The sequence below is a fragment of the Aquila chrysaetos genome, chromosome 2 (genome assembly GCF_900496995.4).
Source record: "Aquila chrysaetos chrysaetos chromosome 2, bAquChr1.4, whole genome shotgun sequence".
NCBI classification, from domain to species: domain Eukaryota; kingdom Metazoa; phylum Chordata; class Aves; order Accipitriformes; family Accipitridae; genus Aquila; species Aquila chrysaetos.
Window position 1 is genome coordinate 82,380,702 of NC_044005.1, and position 21,150 is coordinate 82,401,851.

Below are 21,150 nucleotides of genomic sequence, written 5' to 3' on the forward strand. Positions count from 1 at the left end.
CTCAAAACCTCCCTGGATGATAAGCAGAGAACTTCTATTTAGTGGATACTAATTAGGCATTAGTAGTATAGTTGTTGAGCTGTTCGGTTCTGCCAAGATTGAAGCAGCTACAAGCCTGCCCAGAAGAAAAGTTTTAGGAATGTAAATCTCAAAATCTTAGGTGCTTCAAGACTTTAGACATATTGGTAGTTAGCCTCAGTTTTGGAGGATCAGTGCTTAAGACGGCTCCCAGCTCAAAACACTAATGTAGCTACACTCTTCGTCTCCAAGTAAATCTCACAATTCCTGTTCTGTTGGGCTGCCTGGGCACAGGTTCTAATGTCATTTGAGGACCCTACAGCCTTCAAGACATCCACAGAGGACCAACGATGTCACATAGGAGCCCGGAGAGACCTCTGCCCTGCTGGACTAGGAGGTAGAAGCCAGGATATGTTAGGATGTCCAGAATGACAGTAGATAACTATGTGCAGCTGCTGAACTGAGCTCTCAACATCTGCCTTATGGTCAGATGTGAGGCATCTAGTTTCCACACTGGCACCAAGATGCGTTAGTCTTAAACTGAACAACTCCACTAAATTGTGCTTTTGACCTCCAGCAGGCACTGATGAGAAAGACCTCTTTCAAAGAAGAAAATTGTGTTGCTTATCCAAATGGACTTTAAATTTTTTTCATAGTGATTTTTTTTTTCTTAAACCTAACCATATTAGCAAGTCACTTTTATGTTGTCCATTACATTCAACTTCTCCACTCCACATCTTGAAATATAAGAACCTCTTGGTTCCTCAGACACTAACAGATGGCAAAATGGACAAGAATAATGTTGCTTTTAATTTCTACAAGGAATGTTTTCAGTTATGTCTGGCTGCTCTGATTTTCCCTCCTGTGCTGACTGCAAATATATTCATCAGTCTGCCTCAAGGTCAAAACTGAGATACAGCTTTCATCAATTGGCAAGATGACTACAATTTAAAAGCTGAAGGCTGGCTTTTGATCACCAGTGATGCAACCCTTAATGTTTATTTGAATACTAATAATTTAGTATTATTTCAGTGATGCTTGCAATTAAGTGCTATAAATGTCCTTCCTACATCTTATAATTCTCAGCCAGGTTCTATGCTTCCCAGATGTTCAGAGTGATGCTCAGGAGTTCACCGATCACTCTTTACTGACACATCTCCAAACATTTTACCAAGGGAATAAATACTGCTAGCCCCAATGACTTCGTTCCTATTTAATATTAATGCTAAATAGACAAGTCGATATTCAGTACACCTGATTGAAATCTATGTTCTTGGCTGGCTAGTGGTATGTATAGAAATATGGAAACTGGGAGGAGAGCTTCATTTTCTTATATATTTAGAGGGATACACTGTGAGAAATCAGGTTCAGAGTTGCGTCGGCTTCTGTTGCTGCTTACATGCATTAACAAAGTGAGATTCTGGTAGAGATGATGAACTTCCAGCTGTTGTATTGCTAATCTACTCCAGCCTCTTGCAAGCAGAGTTCTTGGACTCAGCATGGTGGGACTGAGAGAGGTGTCAAATATTTTCATGAGCCTGACAGATATTTCTTATGATAAAATTTGAATAGAGAGAATCACTAGTGACCAAAAGAGTCAGCTTCCTTTCAATCCATATCCCCTTAAGTGAGCAATTTGTTGCAGTCAGCAAGTATATCATTATGTATTTATTCCCTTCAGTGTTTTAGTATCTTCAGTGTTCAGAATTGAGTTTTACAAACTTATGCGACAGCTTATTAAACTGAAATAAGTGGAAATAGTTAATTAAAGAATTTTTTTTATTTTATTTTAAATAATGTTTTGATGTTTTATGTAATCGTGTGTACATTTTTACACTGGACTAATTCCTAGTCTTGGTTAGGGGAAAAAAAAAAACACAAACCCCTTGGTCCCATGGATTTTCTGTTTCAAAACCCAATGGAATACTGTAATGAAGCACTATATAAAGTGCTGACACTGCCTCTGTGAATCATGAAGATTTTTTTTTTTAACATGGATTCCTGAGTCATTGACCATTACAATCACAGCTAAATCGATGTCTTTATTTTCTCCAGTGCATTAACAGAACAAGAACATGCCAATGAGGAGATAATACTGCCATTGTGGAATAGTGGTCTACCAGCTGAATAGTTAATGAAACATCACCAGCATGAACCATCCCTTTTTAGAAAATTTTGAGACTTTAAAGAATAGTGACAGTATCTTCAATCTCTGTCATTATAGCTTGTAAGATGAGAATAACCTTCTGCTCATTTTTTAAATATTCAAGCAGAGTCTGAGTTAGATGGCCTTTTCTCTGAACTGATGGTGGAGACACGTATCCATATGCTTCTCCTTTTCTACTTCAATAAATGCCAACTTATCCTCTTTGACTTCATTATTTGGCTATGAACACTCCATCCTTCAGTACTTCCAAAACTGATATGGTGGCTTTTTGAACTTGCTGCCTAAGACCTGATAAAAATGTCAAAGAATTCAATTTAAAAATTCCTTTTAACATTGTTGCTCTTTAAAACAAAGAAGATCTAAGACATGAGTAGATTTTTATCTTTTCCAGGGCAAGGTATTATCATGGCATAAACAAGATAAAGGTGAGTGTGTAAAGTGCTGAAACAATGTCTAAAAGGAAATAGTAATTAACAAATTATTTCTTTTCATTCCATTGCCCTACTTTCTCTTCCTGAAGTAGAATTAATTAAGATATATTGCAATCTGTATTTCATACCATAAAAATACCCCTGTATAAAAATAAAATAAAAAGAAACAAATAAATGAAAAAAGCTGAAAGTTACATCAATAAAAATAAACAAAGGCTAAAACTCTTTTATGGCATACAGGGAAATACAATAACTGAGGATGTGGCCTGAATGGTAGGACAGGATGGAAAGCTGCTTTTTATAAAAATCTTGGGTTTTTTTCTAGAAAGCTGGAGAGACAACAGAAATGTTTTGTGTAGGACTTGATTACATAAGTTTCTGCTCATGTGTGTGTATGTTTGTTTGTGTTGCAGGGGGAACACATAGTTCTCCCTATAATATTAAGACAAAATGACTTGGCATGCAAGCTTTAAAATTTAAACTGTTGAAGACCTAAAATCACACAGATTATTTTCAATGCCGAATATGGAGCTAAAAGTGTTCTGAGCTTAGTGAGAAATTCTAAGGAGCGATAGCAAAATTTATTCATTCAAAAAAACAGCAACAACACAATATTTCAAGTACATCAGTTGAATGTTCACTGCAATCTATATTGTTCTTCCACATCTGTGGCCAGAGAATAATCTCTTCAAAAAATTTTTAATTTTTAGAAGGTAGTCTGTGTGTCGCATTTTACACTATTTATCTAATGTAGTTGTTAAAAAGAGGAACTAGAAATTGCACTTCACCACAGGGTTAAGTTCTAGTGAACATGACTTTCAGCCTTCCATCCTTTTTAGTGACCCTCAAAACCACGTACACTCATACAATGTAATTGAATGAAAGGGATGCAAATACTGCTGTTACCCAAGAGCAGGATAGGTGCCTGTGTGTGTATATATGTATGTATATGGATTTATATGTATAAGTTCCTTAATGTATTGAGATACGGTGTACAATAGAAGAACCTGTTTCTTACAAAAACTTAGATTTCTACAGTGCAAAGCATTTTTATAACTGTATCAGATGTTACGATTGCAGTGGTCAGCTAGAAACCTGGCTCTTGATTTATAGGAGCTCACTGAAATCTAGAATGGCACCTTTTCCAAAACATTGGTGAGTGTAAAGTAGAACAATGAGGTTGGTATGATTATGCTTTCTATGAATCAGTGCATGTTAAAGTGTTCCTATATTCAACATCTTGTTAATTTTTGATTGGTAAATATACTAAAATAAATAGTTGAAAACAGATGGAGATACATTAGTAAAAACTAAATTGTGAGCTAAAGGGATGGACTAATACGTTGAGATTCTCCAGGTCCATTTTCAGTTTTACTGTTGGACACCATTAGTAGACTGCCCAGCAACTGGGGCAGTCATGGCCCAGGATGATCTGCACAGGTTTGGGAATCCAGTCCTAGACAGGCTTGAGAAGGTTGTTGACCTATGCTTTTGGTGTCTCCATTGCAGGGTTTAGAGTAGAAGAGGTATTATTAGATGTGAACTACTACTTCTATATGGTAAATGAAAATGAGTACTGGACTGATTGGCAGTCCATCAATATTTTTAATCATTTTTTGTTCTTCATTGGCTGACATGCTGTGCCAGGAAAGGTCAGAATCACTATTCTGAGATGAATAGTGTTGAATTGAAGAGGGCTGTTGGCCTTTTTTACCTTTTCTTATGCTTTTTCTTTCTTTTTATTCCTTGGCGAGCATTAGAAGAATTAGCGTAGAGATACTACTTAGTGTTTTCAGAATGTCGTTTTTATGTGATTCTCTATCTTTAATGCACTTAACTTGGTTAATGTACCAAATATCTGGTCCATTTTCTGAGTTGTCAGCCATGAACAATAGCCAGCAGGTTAAGACTAAGCTAGACTGAAGCAATTACAGCTGCGTGGTGGAAAGAGTGTAGCATTCAATACGGGAAACTGTTCTCACTATTCTTCCCTCCTTCTTGTGTCTTGCTACAATCTGGGATCACAACACATCCCTGTTTGCAGCACAACAGTCAGGCTGCACTGGAGTCTAGGAATATGCCATACCGAATAACAGGATTTTCATTCTCTATTTAACATGTATTTTGTTACTGTGATCCATATCTGCATCGCTTTGATCACCTTAAAAAAAAATCTTCAGATTCGATCTGGTGCACAACAGAAAGGCTTGCTGAGTAAGCCGAGTGTCTTGCTATGAAAGGCGTATTCTGAGGTCTGTACGGACTTCCTGCAACTTTCTGGGTGGATTTTAATGCAATAAATTCCACCAGACTTTAAGGATTTAATTCAGGCAGGTCATCTATCACCACCTGAGAGCCACTTGTGTTAGACAGCTTTCACTTTAGGGGGCTAGTTGTAGTGTTTGACAGTCTTGATCCAGTACAGTCAAAGATGACTGGACATCTTTTCTGGCACATCTGTTTCCTGGACCCAAGGAAGAGGAAGGGATTTGTGGAGGCAGGGATCTGTAAAAGGTTTTTATGAAGATTTGGGGGTTCTGGCTTGTTGCTGTGCTGTTTCCTGATCAGTATATCTCTTACTGTGTCAGGGTTGTATTTGACTTTGAATCTTTATATTTTAATTATTTTTAAAAGAAAACGGAAGAATATAACACAGACTTCAGAGAATACTGAGAAAACTGAGTTAGGAGAGTCATCTCACTGGTACAGTGAAATATATTTAGTCGTATGGGATAAAGTTAGCAGAGGTGCCTGACACAAAGATCTATTAGGCTGTCAGACAGTCTCCCAAGAGAAATGGTGGAATCCCTACTACTGGCAATATTTAGAATTTGATTAGAGAAAGCACTAGAAAATGTGCTGAAAGGAGCAATCATTTTTGACAGGAGCTCCTAATAGATGATCTGTTCTTTTCCATCCCTAATTTCTATAACTGCATGCTCGAACTTGAGGGAATAACAATTTAAAGACTACCTCTAAGTATCTCAATAAGTATTAACCACTTTTTACTGTTTTGCTTATTATTATATTCACAAATGAGAAGCCCCATCACATTCTACATGCTTGCTTTTTAATTATAACTGGTCTTTCTGCAGTAATTCCTGTACAAGGTTGTGCTAGTTAAGTTTACTCTTCTTACGTATATTTTAAAACCAAGAAGAAAATTCTGCATTACCTCTAATCCTTGCATTTTATACATCTTGCTAAACTGTATTTCCTAGTCTGACAATATCTGTTAGAAAATGAAATATTACAGTTAACAAGATGCTATGAGTAGGCACTTTCTTTTTTATTCCTGTACAGTACACAGGACCAAGAAGAATTTCCAGGAACATTTGCATTCAAACGTGATTAGCAGCAGTGCAAACATTGCTGCATTCACTGTAAGCAGCACTTGTATAATAAGTTTAATCATTGTCATTAGCAGAAAAAAAATGCGTTCATCTCTTCGGCAACTGATGTCAACTTAATATTTAGTTTCCCTAGTACTAGATTAATTTTCGTAACTTTTAAAATCTACCTATATTTTTCAAAGTTTCATTATGTCAGCTCTTCAAAATTTAAGTTTGAATGAAAAAAAAAGTTTGATCAATTCAAATAAATAAACTGATGAGACACACTATTCAGGTTGCAACTTCAAAAATTAAATCCAAGTTATCATGGAACCGGTGAAATACTACTTAGCTGTATGGCTTAAAACAACGCCAAATAAGAATTACCATTGTTATGTCTTCTAAATACCACTTTATGGTCTTTTATAAGGTAAGAAAAATAAATGTAAGAGTTAAAATGTTTATGTAAAGAATCAAAAATTATGCAAAATGCATAAATTACATAAAGAAGACAGTTTAAAATTCATTGTCCAAATTTGTTTTCAGAAATATTTTTCTATAAAATTAGATTCTAGGAAATATGTGATGAACTATCTTTGTTACAATCTAGGACGTTTGGAATTTGATTCAGCAAGAGATGTAATTTATGAAAAAGGTCTGGGGTGTCTGGCAAAGATTAGGATATAAAGATTCCAACATTAAGAATGCCTGAACTGTCATCTAGGCCTGCTTCATCATTAATAAAGAAATAAAACTTTATTTGCTCTGTGTTTTGAGCACTTTAAACAATTTTGTCTCTAATTCCACTGTGAAGTTTTGTTACTGTTATGTATTACTAATTCATGGAATCCTTAATAGTTAAATATATTTAAACAGAGAATAAAAACAGATCAAAAACAATGGGGTTGCACATAGAATTAACCTGTGTATTTTGTTTTCCTTTCTTGACATAGAAAATATAAGGCTATTTTTGTGGAGCTTTTTTGTTTTAATGCTGCAGTAAAATTGGGTGGATCTCCTAGCTGTTAATCATGATGACTTTTACAAGTCTTTTCCTGAGAATATTCTGTAAATTCAGAGACATGGGCAGTTCATAGAATTTGAGGGTGTATTTACTAGAGCACAGTATATTGCATTTGGCCAAGTTGTATTTAATCTGCCTTCTTCCAGCATTAATAATACATCGGAGTGAAATTTGATTTAAAATTAAATGCAATTCAAGGTCCTGTAAAGCACCTATCAAAGCATTTCTGTTCTTTGCCAGTACCTCAGCATTTACTTGCACCTTTACAAGCTCTGAGATGGACAATCCTGTGGTCCAGTTTTCAGGGGTTGGAAAATAAAAAGGAGAATTCCTTGGAATTCCCAACCATTTGAGACCTGGAAATTTAGTTTCCTGGATTATTATAAAGCTTATTTAAAGTTGATATGGTTTACTTTTAAGGCATTGTGTCTAGCAAGTCAAACCACCATAAAATTTTAAGCACTTTAAAGCATCAATAAGTTGCTAAACTCAGAAGAGTTGTCAGTCTTTAGTAGAAACTTGTAATGATTTCTGTACCTACAATACAAGAAACATGACTGCTCCACGGACAGATTTTATGTCAGCTCCATCTATCACTTATACAGCTGAGGGAGCATCAGGATGCACAAGAAGTTCACCTCTCCTGTGAAGACAGGCTGAGAGAGTTGGGGTTGTTCAGCCTGGAGAAGGCTCCGGAGGAGACCTTACAGCAGCCTGCCAGTACCTAAAGGGGGCCTACAAGAAAGCTGGAGAGGGACTTTTTACAAGGGCACGTAGTGATAGGACAAGGGGTAATGGCTTTAAACTGAAAGAGGGTGGGTTTAGATGAGATGTAAGGACGAAGTTCTTCACCGTGAGGGTGGTGAGGCAGTGGAACAGGTTGCCCAGAGAGGTTGTGGCTGCCCCATCCCTGGCAGTGTTCAAGGCTAGGTTGGATGGGGCTTTGAGCAACCTGGTCTAGTGGAAAGTGTCCCTGCCCATGGCAGGGGGGGTGGAACTAGGTGATCCCTGAAGGTCCCTTCCAACCCAAACCATTCTGTGATTTGATGATTCTATGATCTGCTTTGCTTGCAATTTTGGAAAGAGAAATAGTAGATATGATAAAGAGATTAAAACCAATAGTGGGTGTATTGCAGCCCATCCTCCCTTGGCAGCTGAAGGCTGCTTTCTACTCTATTCATTTCAGTTCACAGGAAAAATAAATCTTTCATTTAAATGCCATTTCTGTGATATATTGTCACCAGTGCAACTTGCTACTGTAATATACCATCACTCAAGTACTATGTAAAGAAGTACAAGTCATCAGTAAAAATAATAATTAAAAAATCCTCTCTTCAGGGACCTCAGAATCATAGACAAGTGGAAAAATGCAACTTAATGCATATGTACAAAGAAGGTACCTTGGATTATTTTTCATCTCTACTTGCTGCTTGTTACTAAAATAAGTCATTTTATTGATATTGGAAGAAAAGAGATGTTTCTGCAAGACATTCCTGTGCAATAGGAACTGAGTAAAGGACTGACACTGAGGTTAGGATGCTATTCTACAAGGAGAGGCAATATGAAAAAAAGCACAAGTAAAATGGGAGAGGAAATGGTTTCAGTGTTTATGGTAGCAAGGTTAGGGGAGCAGGGAAAGCGCAACAAGTTAAATGGATGTAAGCAGCAGCTGATTATACGGAGCTTTGACACATGAATTAGAAATTTTAATGTGACTTCATGAGCATAGGAGAGCTAACAGAAGGGTTTCAAGAAATAAAGATGTTAGATGAATGTTGTAGTATAATAATTGCAGCAGCAAATTATGCTGTAGGCTACAGTCTTGCAAATATGGAAGGAGTAAGAAAAGTCTCATTTCTCTTAGATTTTCTTTTACATTTTCATTCCATTCTGATTTTCTTTTTCAGTACACCAAAATGTATTTTAAGTGTTATTCATTCATTTTGCTTTTAGTTAAAAAATTACAGAAAAAAAAGAAAGAAAAGAAAAAGAAACCTACATTTAGGAGAGTACACAGCAATTTCTTGAGATTCTGTTTTACTGTGACTGCTTTGGCACTGCACAGCTATTTGCTTCTGTGGCTCCTGCCCTATCTTTATCTTGCATACAATCAATTTTAGGACTTCTGGGTAGAAAACTTGTTTAGTTTGACTCATTCTTATTACCCTAATTGTTCAACATGAGTTTTATTTAAACCACTGAAGTATGAGGACATGAATAGCTCATTTACATTCTCTGCTTTGAATTTGCAAAGTCTCTGTGACTGTGATTATACTGAAATTTCAATTGTATTTCCATGACTCTGTGAAAAATGTTCGCCTCTATATGTTTTACCATTCTGTTATAAAGGTGTTTCTCACTGCTGTTACGTGAAGAGTAAGACTGATTTCTTGAAGAGGTCGAATGTGTTGAGATTACTTCATTGCCTCTGGCAAGCACGTCTACTCTGGGTTGTCTCAGCACTGTAGACTCTAGTTCATATATTGCATTCATGAAGTCCATAGCATAGAGCTCTGATTTTTCAATTGATTAGTATTCCCATTTTAATTTCAGCATTATTTTTATTATTATTACTACTATTTATCATTGTGATGGATATAGTGCCACTTTACTTGTCTTTGAGTTCATCTTCAAAATGCTTGGTAGATCTTACTACTGCAGGGGATATATATCATCTTCAACAAACTGATAATATCTAGTTTCTCTTTTTTCTGACCCTGAAGGTATAGCTGAAGAATCCAAGGCCAGCTCTGATAGCAGGCATACATACTTATGGAATAATTTATTCAGAATTTCAGTTTCTAAGCATAAATTACGATTTGGGGAATCCTTGCTCAGCAACAGAGTAACTTCCCCGGTACTCAGTGAGATTCATCTGTTCTAACTGCAGGTTTTCAACACTGCATAATCCAAATCTGAAGTAATTAGAGTTTTTACCCCTCTTTGTAGTCGGTAGAGAGAAATTGCCTTTTGTCTAAATTACATAAAATCAAGGTATATTGAGATGTGTTCCTCTAGATCTCCTCAGAGCTGTCCCCACCTTAGAACAACCTGGGGATTGAGCACCCAGCTCACGAGTGTGACTGTGATGGAAGGCAAGTCCTCCCCCTTACAGCACTCCAGAGAGGCTCAACCAGCTCAGCACTCGCGAATCGTTGGGAACACAAGACGACGGCGCCGGCTGCCGCTTTTTTAAAAGGCACAAGTAGAGAAGGAGGTGACAGTAGTACAGGTCTGAGTATAACAGCCGTGATTTGTTTTAACTTTGGTTTAAATTGCCATTTCTCTGTGACGTGATTTAGCTACCTTAAATGCTCTTTGCAGGAAAAAAATGAAGATCCATTAAGCCAAACAGGCAGCATGACTCGCCAAGGGCCTGAGTCATACATCTGGAAGGAGAAGGCTTCCCAGATGCATTTCTCTGTTTTCTCTCCAGTGTTCCATATACAGTAAAAGGAGTGGGATTTAAGATTTCCCGTAGCTGTTGGCATATCCTGACTTGTAGGTGTGTACTCAGTTGCATGCCAGACTGTCTAACCTGAAACCTTCTCCGAACAGAGTGCTGTCTGTTTGAGAAGCTATTCTGACATGCCCACCCATCCCCATGCATCATTCACAGCATTCTGATTGCATTCTGGGGCTCAGGTGGCTTCAAAATTAAGCTTAGCAGCACTGATTTTTACAAGCTCAGCTTTCTCTGAGCAATAAATTCCTTCAAACGATGAACTACATTACATACCTAAAGGTTAGTTATCTAAATCTAACACATCCATCCTGAGCTCCCTTTATAGTCATAGGAAAGAAAGCTCTCATTTAGAGAGCAATTCAACTTGTCCTCAAATAGGTGTCAAAAGTATGTGCGATAAATTACCCTCTAAAAATATTTTATTTCTACCCTGTGATTCTTATGGGATTCTACCGCTAGGTTAGTGGTAGACAACTGGCTTTTAGCCTTCCAAGCTAAGGTGATATGGATGTATGAGAAAATAGGGATGTGGCCAAGTCACAGCAGAGAAGAGAGTGAGACAGCATTTGTAGATTTATAGAAGCAAGGAGAAGAAAATAGTGGAAACTATGCAAAGGCCCCTTTACTGGGAAACAACTGGTTTTACTTAGAGTTACAATTAGATGTGGATTTTTATACCCTCACCTTCTCTGAGGTACAGTACTAATTTTTTTGTACTGGTGGGTGCAGCTAATGAGAAGGGCTACCCTTGTTTCTCTGGCTGCAGACATTTTTCTTGTTCACATATTTGTCAAGTGAAGTACAGAGTTACATAACTCACTTTGACTTGTTTGTGTTTTGCCTTTTTTTTTAAAAAAAGTCTAGATACTTTGCAGTTTGCTACTTTAGAAAGAGTTGGGCTATCTCCTATAAAAACCAAATTAGTTTTGACTTCCTTACAATGTATTTTATCATGTATTACCAGGACATAAGTAAAATATTGTGAGTAGGGCAGTTTTCATTAGAACTATTAGAATTATTTTCCTTCTTCATTGCCCAGAGCTGAAACCTACCATTTTTCAGAGCATGCTGTGAAAATCCTATTTTCTAAGGCTATTCAGAGAAGAGGTGATTTAAACTTGGTGAATTTGAGTGTGGGCTATTATTGTTTGAAATAGGGCTTTAAAATTAAGTAGGAAATTCATGATTAAAGAGATCAGATTGCGTTAGATTATGATACCCTTGTTACTGACGATACTTACTATTTTGTTTGTATTTCTAATATTTGTTTCGGCATCTGAAACCTGGAGAGGATGTGAGTAAATCTAAATAAATAAAATAAATCTTTCTCAATGATATCTTGGGTGTTGAATCAAAATTGATACTTAACTTTTTCTCAGGTAGTATACCTTGCCTTTTTTCCAATTCTGTCCCTTTTTTCTTCTACACCCCTTTTTCCCCTGACTGTAATTTTATCAGCGGTAGAGTAATGCGTGTTTGTTCCTGAAGGGAGTGTTCCCAATGCTAATTTCATGTGCTATTCTGAGAGTCTTCTAAGAGTTTTTTCCTATCTTCATTCTGTGAGGAAAGACTGGTAAATACTTAACTATGCTCATTTTCAAATTAGTCTTTTCCTGAATTGAGCTGTACTTTAAAATTTTCCTTAATTTGTCTTTTTTTTTTCTTTTGGTTATTATTTTTTAAATCTAAATTATGCCAAAACTCCCCAAAATCATCCATAATTGTTTATAAACATTGTTATCTCCAATGCAGCTCCAGATGTGTATTTCTGTTCCTTTATCTCCAGTTCAGGATGTATCCCTGTAAGGCCAGAGCAAATCCTAGTCACTGAAAGACTCACTTTCCTTTTCCCTGACACAAAGTAAAGGGGTCTTTTTCTTATGTTTTGGAAAGATGTTTTATTAAGAAATACCTGAGGTAAAGATACCCTGGCATAAAAACCTAGCCTAGAAATGGCTATCAGTTTGACTTTGAATATTTCTAATAGCTCCCCTGTTTCATATTTTTCAGTTCATTCCAGTAAGCTTTTTCTTCTGAATGGTGGGGGCAGCTACCATGGGGAAAAAGACTCCCAGGCAAGCAACCCCAGTCCCTTGGATAGCCTTGAGAATCAAACCTCATCAGAAACTTTTTGGAGTTCAGCGGCACCTGTTTCCCTTGGGTCCTGCTTATCTGCGCCCTCATTAACCTCTTCAAAGAACTCTAAAGATTTAGGGAAGGGCTTTTTTCCCCTTCACTGAAACCGGATGGCTTGACCCTATCAACTTTTCATACAAGTTTTCTAATATTCTGATGAGCATGGAGATGGATTCTCCAGTGGCGGACATTGATCAGATCAGACCCAAAGTCACTTTATCTGAGAGATTTCTGCTTGAAAAGCAGAGACCTCAATTAAAAGCCGTTAGAACTTACATACGGGATGGAAGGTCTAAGTGTTATACACATATATGTGAAGATTTCTGGTGAAATAAATGAAATTGTAGAAATTATAGAAGAAAAAAATGTCATATTCAAAACACTGACAGCATAGGTAATCAATCCTTTTTCCTTCAATGAGGTGAGGATCCAGCCCTAGTAACTTAGATTCTCTGGGAGGACAGCTCTGTTCCTATCAGCGTACTTATTTGTTTGTTTTTAATACAAGGACCAATAGACCTAGAGAGTGCCTGAAGGAGTCTGACTACTGCTGAGTCAAAGGTTGCACTGCATTTGGAGAGGGCATCCCGGGTTCTGGTCTCTGGGTATTTATACAGAACTGCTCTTGGGACCACCGTCCTGGTCATACACAGAGCGCAGAATATGTGAATTTGAACATCCTCAAACTCCTAGCTTCTGGATCTTAACAGGGTCTACATGGGAGCTGGGTGTTTCCTCTCTGAAAATGTGCATGCAAGAAATACTTTCAAACATTGAAGTTGTAGGTTCTGTGGCACTGAAGGTTAAAGAGAAGAAGAATGCTCAGGGAGTTTGAGGCACGTCAAGGATGTGAAAGGAGCTATTTTGGATCTCAATTCTAGACGCCTAAAGGCTTCTTTGGGACAAGGGTGTCTGGCACGATACACCGTATTAAACTTTGAAAAAATGCTGGTGTGTACCTTACATAAACAGTTCACCTGTAGGATTAGAAGATAATTCTCATACAGATTGACACAAATAAGAGAACATTATCCAGAAAATACTTTATTGAAGATACATTGTGCTTTTTTACTCTGTCGCTGTTTTCCAACCATTGCACTTGACCCATCTGCACTGCATTGACCTGCTCAGAGCCTTTAGGGAGGCTGTTAAAATCTGTAACGTGAACCCACAGAAGTGTCAAATATTAACAAGTGTTCTCTGCCCTGCTGGTGCTGCACGTTGATCCACCTCAGGCATCGAGAAACTGAGAGAGCTAATTTGTAATTGTTGCCTTTCCTGTTCTCTCGTATGGTGGGTGAGCATGCTGAAATGTCTTTCCTCCAGCTATTCGGCTTTATATAGCAACTTGCATCACCCTCATCTTCACAGTAGCAGGATCCCGCCCAGTAGCATGCTAATCGATATGACTAACATCTGTCTCCTGTGGTTCATTGTTTCTCTCATCCTGTCCCCAGAAGCAAGATTGTGTATTTAGCTACATAATGTTAAATATATCACTGTAGTCTGCAGGGATATGTGTTTAACTGTACTTTCTGCTATGAGTTTATGCTAATGAAGGCAAGTCCAACTGGTGCACTTCCACCTGAAATGGAAGATGACGAGGTTTGTGTGGACGTGAGATTCTGGGAGAGGCCATTCCACCGTCCCAAAATGGGGCTCTCCCTCCTGCCCAGAAAAGCCTTCCCTTACTGCAAGCTGACACGGGTGCCCGAGACACGGAGTGACCATCCGACGCCCTGTCCTTCCTTCAGGCCACCCAGCACCCCAGGGGTGAAGTCTCCCACCTGGAATCCACACTCGCCCTCACTGCTGGGTAGGAGACCAGAAGGACAGGCACATTTAATATGCTTGACCTAAGGAGGCATAAATGAACGTTCCCTCCCTTGAATGTTTTCTTCAAATCGGGAGTACCAGTGAAGTCTAGTTCAATACCATTAGAGAGTTTAATTAGGAGAAATAATGAAGTACCAAACTAACGCTGTACTTCGTGTGGTTATGAAAGTGTACTAGAGTGATTGTTTATTGGACTGCTGTTACTTTGGAGCTGCCTCATGCTGTCCCTTCTACCCCAACCTAACTAAACTTTCCATAGCTTGGGGGGGGATGGAATTGCCTTCTGCTGTAATTAATATTGAGTCAAAGATTTTTAAGCCCCCTATTTCCTTTGGCGCTTCCCATAACAGGAAAATTTTCTGGTGACTATGAAATGTTTGCTTTCTATTTAACTAAAGATATTGGCTCCCAAAATTCATAGTGAAAAAAATGTGTTTCCATACAGCATTTCTTGCCTCCTCTGTTGTGCTGTCGTATGAAAAGAGCACATCAAAAGTCATCCCCTGCATTATCTCCTTTTTTATTTATTGTCTGGTTCCTGAGCACTCTTTGGTTCAGAGGCAGCTACAATGGATCATGATTGCCCATGGCTCCCTCAGTAGAATATTCAGTCCTTGGATGAGCTGAACCACCTTCTGAAGTTACTTGTGTCTCTGGCTTGGGCAGACTGAGCGTTTGTCTGAGCCCTCGGTTAGGACCCTTAAGGTCGATGCGAGGAGCCCTGTATTAAAGTGTTCATTAACTTGTCACAGAAAAGCATGCCTTTAAAAAGAGTGGGATGCTCAATGATGGAAAAGGTGCTTACTGCAAGTTATTTATAAAAATCATAACCTATTACTTCACATACGTGCACAAATATTGTTTCTCATAGGTTGTTTGGTTTGGGTTTTGTTTGTTTTTTTTTTAATAGACTGAATATTATGATCTTATCACAATAACATTCTTAATAATGTTCTACAGTCTATATTTTTCCTGCCATTTGTTCATTTCTTCTATAGGTATTTATGGAACTATTTATACAACAAATTGCTAGTAAATGATTGTTTTCATTATCATTCATCAGTATTCTACATAGATCCCACTGAAGCACTGTGGTTTGGACACTACACCACAGTTTATCAATGAATAAGCCAAGTTCTTAAATGAGTAACTGATTTCTTTACCCTTGCAATGTACAGGTTGTTCTTGACGATTCACAATTCTCATCAGTAGGCTGCGTGTTTTACATAATACTGGGCAAATACAGCACACATATGTTGATGCAGGTTACTTTTACAGCTTGATAATATGCTTTGATTTATCACTCTACTAAGCTGTGGTGTTCTGTTTTTCCCTTAGGGGTACGATGATGGATATGGGGGTGAATATGATGATCCAAGCTATGAGGCATATGATAACAGTTATGCCACCCAAACGCAAAGGTAAGCATTTGTACTTTTACATTAATTTTTCAAAGAACACTTTTTTTTCCTCTTAGATTTTCATGTAAATTTCCTGTTTTATTTTCCACATTCAATTCTACAAAATCTTACATTACTTTAAAAAGTTGTCAAAAAGTAATAATGGCAGTTGCAGTTTATATATAGAATTTTTCAGCTGAAGCAAAAATGCAAGCAGCTGACAATACTTTTAAAATTGGTGCAAATTGAGTGTATTTTTTTAAAAAAGCAAGTGATTACATCATTTTCCTATCTGATGTCATTCTGAACTTGTTTGTGCAATTTTTCTTCCTTTACTAGTGCAAAGTTGCCAAGGGCATCTCATACTTTATGGCTTTTACAATGTTTTGGGCAAATCCAGAAGGAAATAAATAATAATTATGATGGTAAATATTTGCCACTGGTTGGCATCCACCATCAAGGTAAACTATAGAAGGGAATTGCATGCCTGAAGTAAGGCTGAAACTGTCTTTTTTCAGCCAGTTGCTTTCTCAGCAACTCTCAGAATTGATAAAAGCAACCAAGTTTGGAAATTTATTTTATGTCCTTACTGTGTGCGATAATGGGGAAAATTACATTCACATCTTTTATGATTTGTGTCACTAAAATGAGGCAACAAAAATCACTTTTTATGTACTCATACACCACATGCACTTGTATATTAATTCAAAGGTTGGTCCATGTTTATTAAATATGGAATGACATCTTTTTCACAGTTAAGCTGAAGGATAAAAGGGTGTTTCAGCAAATTATTCAGAAAATGCTCTTATGAGTTGCTAAGAGTATGTGTAGAATCATAGAATCATTTAGGTTGGAAAAGACCCTTAAGATCATCGAGTCCAACCCTTAACCGAACACTGCCAAGTCCACCACTAAACCATGTCCCTAAGCACCACGTCTACATGTCTTTTAAATACCCCCAGGGACGGTGACTCAACCACTTCCCTGGGCAGCCTGTTCCAATACTTGACAGCCCTTTTGGTGAAGAAATATTTCCTAATATCCAATCTAAACCTCCCCTGACACAACTTGAGGCCATTTCCTCTTGTCCTATTGCTTTAAGATTGTAAGACTGTGGAAAGGCAAATGAAATTTTAACAAGAAAAGACACACATTTTAACTGAGTTAGTGTGATTCTCACTGGGCAAGAAAGGGTTGTATACATACAGAGTTCTGCACTCCAAAGACCAGAGGACCTTAAACTTGCTTTTTACTTAACCATCTTTTTTGTTGAATGCTTTGCTGATGAAAATGCCTGTCAGAATTACGTTCTGCTCCAGAACTGCTGTAGTGAGTGGCACTTGAGCTGATAAAAAATACTTTGTAAGTATTTTTATAACCAGTGAAGTATATTTAAAAGGATTTGTCACACCTAAATGTGAACTCCATCAAGTATACTTTAACAACACTTTTAAGTAATTATACATTACTAGCTGCACCCATCATGTCATTGTGTAGGTAGATATTCTTGTTGTCAAATGTACTCCAACTTTTTTGAAAAGAATTCAGCCCATCTTTTGCTACAATAGTGAATTGTCACAGGAGATATTGCCTCCCGTGTAAAAATAATAATTAGTTGGAAATCTCTCTGCTATAACATTGCTTTATATCATCTGAATTAACCTGTAATTTCTTTGCAAGTTGATGTCCTAGGCAACTAAATGACAAATATATCAGGTTTATCGGGAGTGTATTATAATCCAGCTAGAACTGGCAGTGATAATTTGACTCAAAAAAGAAAACTCATAGTCACATAATTTTGTCAATTAAGCTATTCAGTTTAGTCATCAGGTAGGTTTTCTACTAACGTGAGCTACCTCCAGGATACCTAATCTATTTAAAAGCTGCAACTAAAACATTTCCTTTTGTAATAATGGCAGGACATATGGTCATACTTATCTACATTGTGTGGCACTGAATACCACAAGTAGTCTATTCATTTCAAAGAGAGCACTTTTGGAACACGTCTCATTTCAAAGATGTAAAGAACAAATGGAGCATTAGATATGCAATTTGGATTTCTGTACCTTATTGGCCATTTAGCTTCACAGAAATGCCTCCCTACTGAGACAAAACAATACAATACAATGAAATAGTATGACCAAAACATTTGGTTAGATGTATATATCAAAATGTTTTCTCCCAATCTCAGATCTTCGTTATTAGTATACTCCAATCATATGAGCAAGACTTATTATGCACACACCTAACAAAGAAGATAAGTAGTACTGCTTCAAACTACTTATTCATCTCATCCAGTATGTGATTTACAGAAAAAAAAAAAAAAAAAAAAAAAAAAAAACACACTTGTAGACAACGCCTGTGCTCAGTGAGCAAAATATCATTACTGCCCTCTGCAGGGATTGACTGAAATTCTAAAGCATGAGATGAGGAAAAATTGTAGTTAGTGGCTTAATGCAGAGCACCAAGGTTTCTGTTCACATAAGGGCAGAGTTTTTATTCACTTTTTATGGTTCATTAAGGAATCAATACAGAGATTCTTAGAGAAGGTACAAACTCTTACCTGACTGTCTGTCTCACCATGCGTGTTGACCAAGCCTTACTCTCTTCATTGCTTCAAATGGAAGAATGTGTTGGGGTGGGGGGCACGGACAGACGGGATGGGATGGATGGTCTGAATGCAAGCTGAATTCGGTGTGCTTTAGAGCAGAGCACATAGCAAGTCGTGCCTTCTTCCCCTGCGCGCCCAACGCAGAGAGTAACGATAGTGTTTGGGCAGCCTGCCACCACCACCCCTGTTACCTCTACCTTTGTCTTCCAGACCTTATTTCTGCTTCCCGTTTGCTCACCAGAGGCTTTCTGCCCATATATATTCCTTGTTGGGGCCCCTAGTCCTTCATTGCCCGAGAGGTCTGATTTAGTCTTTTTTTTAAATTAGGCTCTGCCAACAGCAGAGAAAATGAGCACACTATTGACATACACCACCGTGCTACAACATAGGATTATGATTTAGTAGAAGGAGCACCAAAAATACCAAGCCCCAAGACCATCCAGATGCAAGTAGAGATGAATGCTGTACTTCTGTGCACTGTTATCTGAAGATGTGTACTAAAAGTCAGGGTTAGTGTTGCAGGCTCAGCAATACACTTTGTATAGATCCTTCTCTAATGAACTCTACCACTGCCACCCTTCCAGACAGAGAGCTCTGTCCTTCATGCAGCAGTCTGATTTTTAGGCTGAAAATAGGGGGATGGGGTCACTTGCAGAAGAGACCATGACAGAGTCTCGGGATCAGACTGGAATGAAACCCACAATAACTCTGTGTGTCTGAATGAGCTAAGAGGCACCTCCAGAGCACTTTGAAACGGACACAGTAAGCAACTGGAAGAAAGAGAACAGCAGGACCCTTGCTATGGTAAGTGCCACCTCTACCTTATTATGTCTGGGGAGACTTACTTTAGGAAGGAGAGAATTATGGGCTATGACAAATACAGTCTATATGGCATGAGGTATGACTTGCTTTAACTAATAGAAGCTGTATTTCTAAAGCCACCTTTTTTCCTCCTTATCCTCCTGTCCCATAATGACAACCCAGAACACAGGATGGAACTGCAGGACAGTTTTAAAGTTTTAAACTGGCTGCCCTTCCCAACTGTGTCTGTAACCATTATTTACAAGGTTCCATGAAAGACTACAGGTTTAGCAAGGACAATTAGAAACCCTGCTCATTTATAGAAATTTGTTCATGCTGATGTCAAAATACAGTTTTTAAGGTAATTGGAATGAAAGCTTTGTCCAATGCTAAAGAGACCAAGGAAACAACCATTTCAGTGGGCAGGGGAAGACATCAGATCTGACATACTTCCCATGGGCCATGTTGCACTGCACTTTGAATTTCTCCATGAAACCTCTTCTTCCTCTCACTTCTTCTCCCTCCCATACAGCGTGAAGATGGCTTTCAGCTATAAGTACATCTGCCTGCTCAGACACACCAAGAGATATTCAGTAGTTGTTAAGTTTATACACTACTCCCTAGGCACTTGGAAGTCAGACAGAGAACACTCAAACCCTTTCTGCCAGCCCGATTTACCTCTGGAACCTCTAGTCTGACAACTTTGGTTAAAAATATAAATCCTAGACATACTATCTAGAAGTAAAAATCCCTTTCTGGTTATGATTGCCATCCCTGCTCCTCACCATTGCCTGTTCATATGTCTCAATGGTGAGGTGCAGAAGGGAGGTAAGGGAAAGAATTAGCCTGATGCTCTCAAACAGCAGCATCTCATCTCAGCAACCAGCTAATATCCAAGTTTTCCACTCCCCTTACACTTGGTACTTAAAAACTTGTAAGAAGTATATTCTGGTTGTCTAACAGAATTCTAGCATTAAACAAAATTACTGTCACTGCACAGGTGTTTATCTAGACTCAGCCCTCACCTGTGAGCCATTCTATTTGATGCTGCCCAATTTCCATTGCTAAGGTGGATCTTGTTCCTGTGCAGGCCTGTAAAGGTATGCTGCTTGTCCACTTTTTGATGATTCTTAGCAGTTCAAGCACACTGATATTCTCAGTGGCTTCTTACCTTCAAACCATGTTGGAACATGTGGTGGCAACCATTCTTCCTTTCCATTCCCACTCAGATGCTGATTTAAAGAAATAAATATGATTTTTACAGGGCAACAAGCAAGTTCATAAAACAAAACTCCAAAATGGTAGAAGTATCAATTTCCAACTCAGCTGTAACACAGAAGATGTAGGAGAATCCTATTAGTTTTCAAAATATAATATACTTTTTGATTTTCTTAGCAGGAGCTTTTAAGTCTGTTGAAGCACCACCACTGTCCAGGATTCATGGGCTGAGAAGACTAGATCACCGGGACAAGAGGATGAAAAGTTTTGTCAGAGGATCTACAAGGTCGGCTTCTTTGGTTACTTGAAGGTTGGGGGGGGGATCAGACTGCACCACATGCAAAGTGTGGCCAAACTCCTCAGCCAAGACCAACAGAATAATTTTGCAGAATTGGATCAGTTGCTGATGAATCAGCTGAGAACTGTGACGGCCAGCAGAGCCATCGTAGCTCCGCTACCACATCTATAGTCATCTCCACTGACCTTTGTGTCTCTGCCAGCACCAGCAGTTTCATTTCAAAGGTACCGTGTCTCACAGCCAAAAGGGGTACTAAGGAAATCTGGGACTGACTGGCCAGTCACAGGACGAACCAAGAAGGGTATGTTCTGTTTCATGCACTTGTGCATAACCTATCCAACCATAGGTAGTGTAAATAATGGTGCATGACAGGGAAAAGCAAACAAAGTCAATGATTGTCCGTCGAAGCTTA

At 38.2% G+C, this 21,150-nt stretch overlaps 1 protein-coding gene across 1 annotated transcript in view; it reads left to right on the forward strand.

Moving 5' to 3' along the window:
* The window catches only part of KHDRBS2 (KH RNA binding domain containing, signal transduction associated 2), a 362,804-nt gene that overhangs the window by 313,040 nt on the left and 28,614 nt on the right, over positions 1–21,150 (forward strand). The window contains exon 7 of the mRNA XM_030000725.2: positions 15,749–15,831. Within this exon, the coding sequence (XP_029856585.1) occupies positions 15,749–15,831 (83 nt within the window). The remainder of the gene's footprint in view (positions 1–15,748; positions 15,832–21,150) is intronic.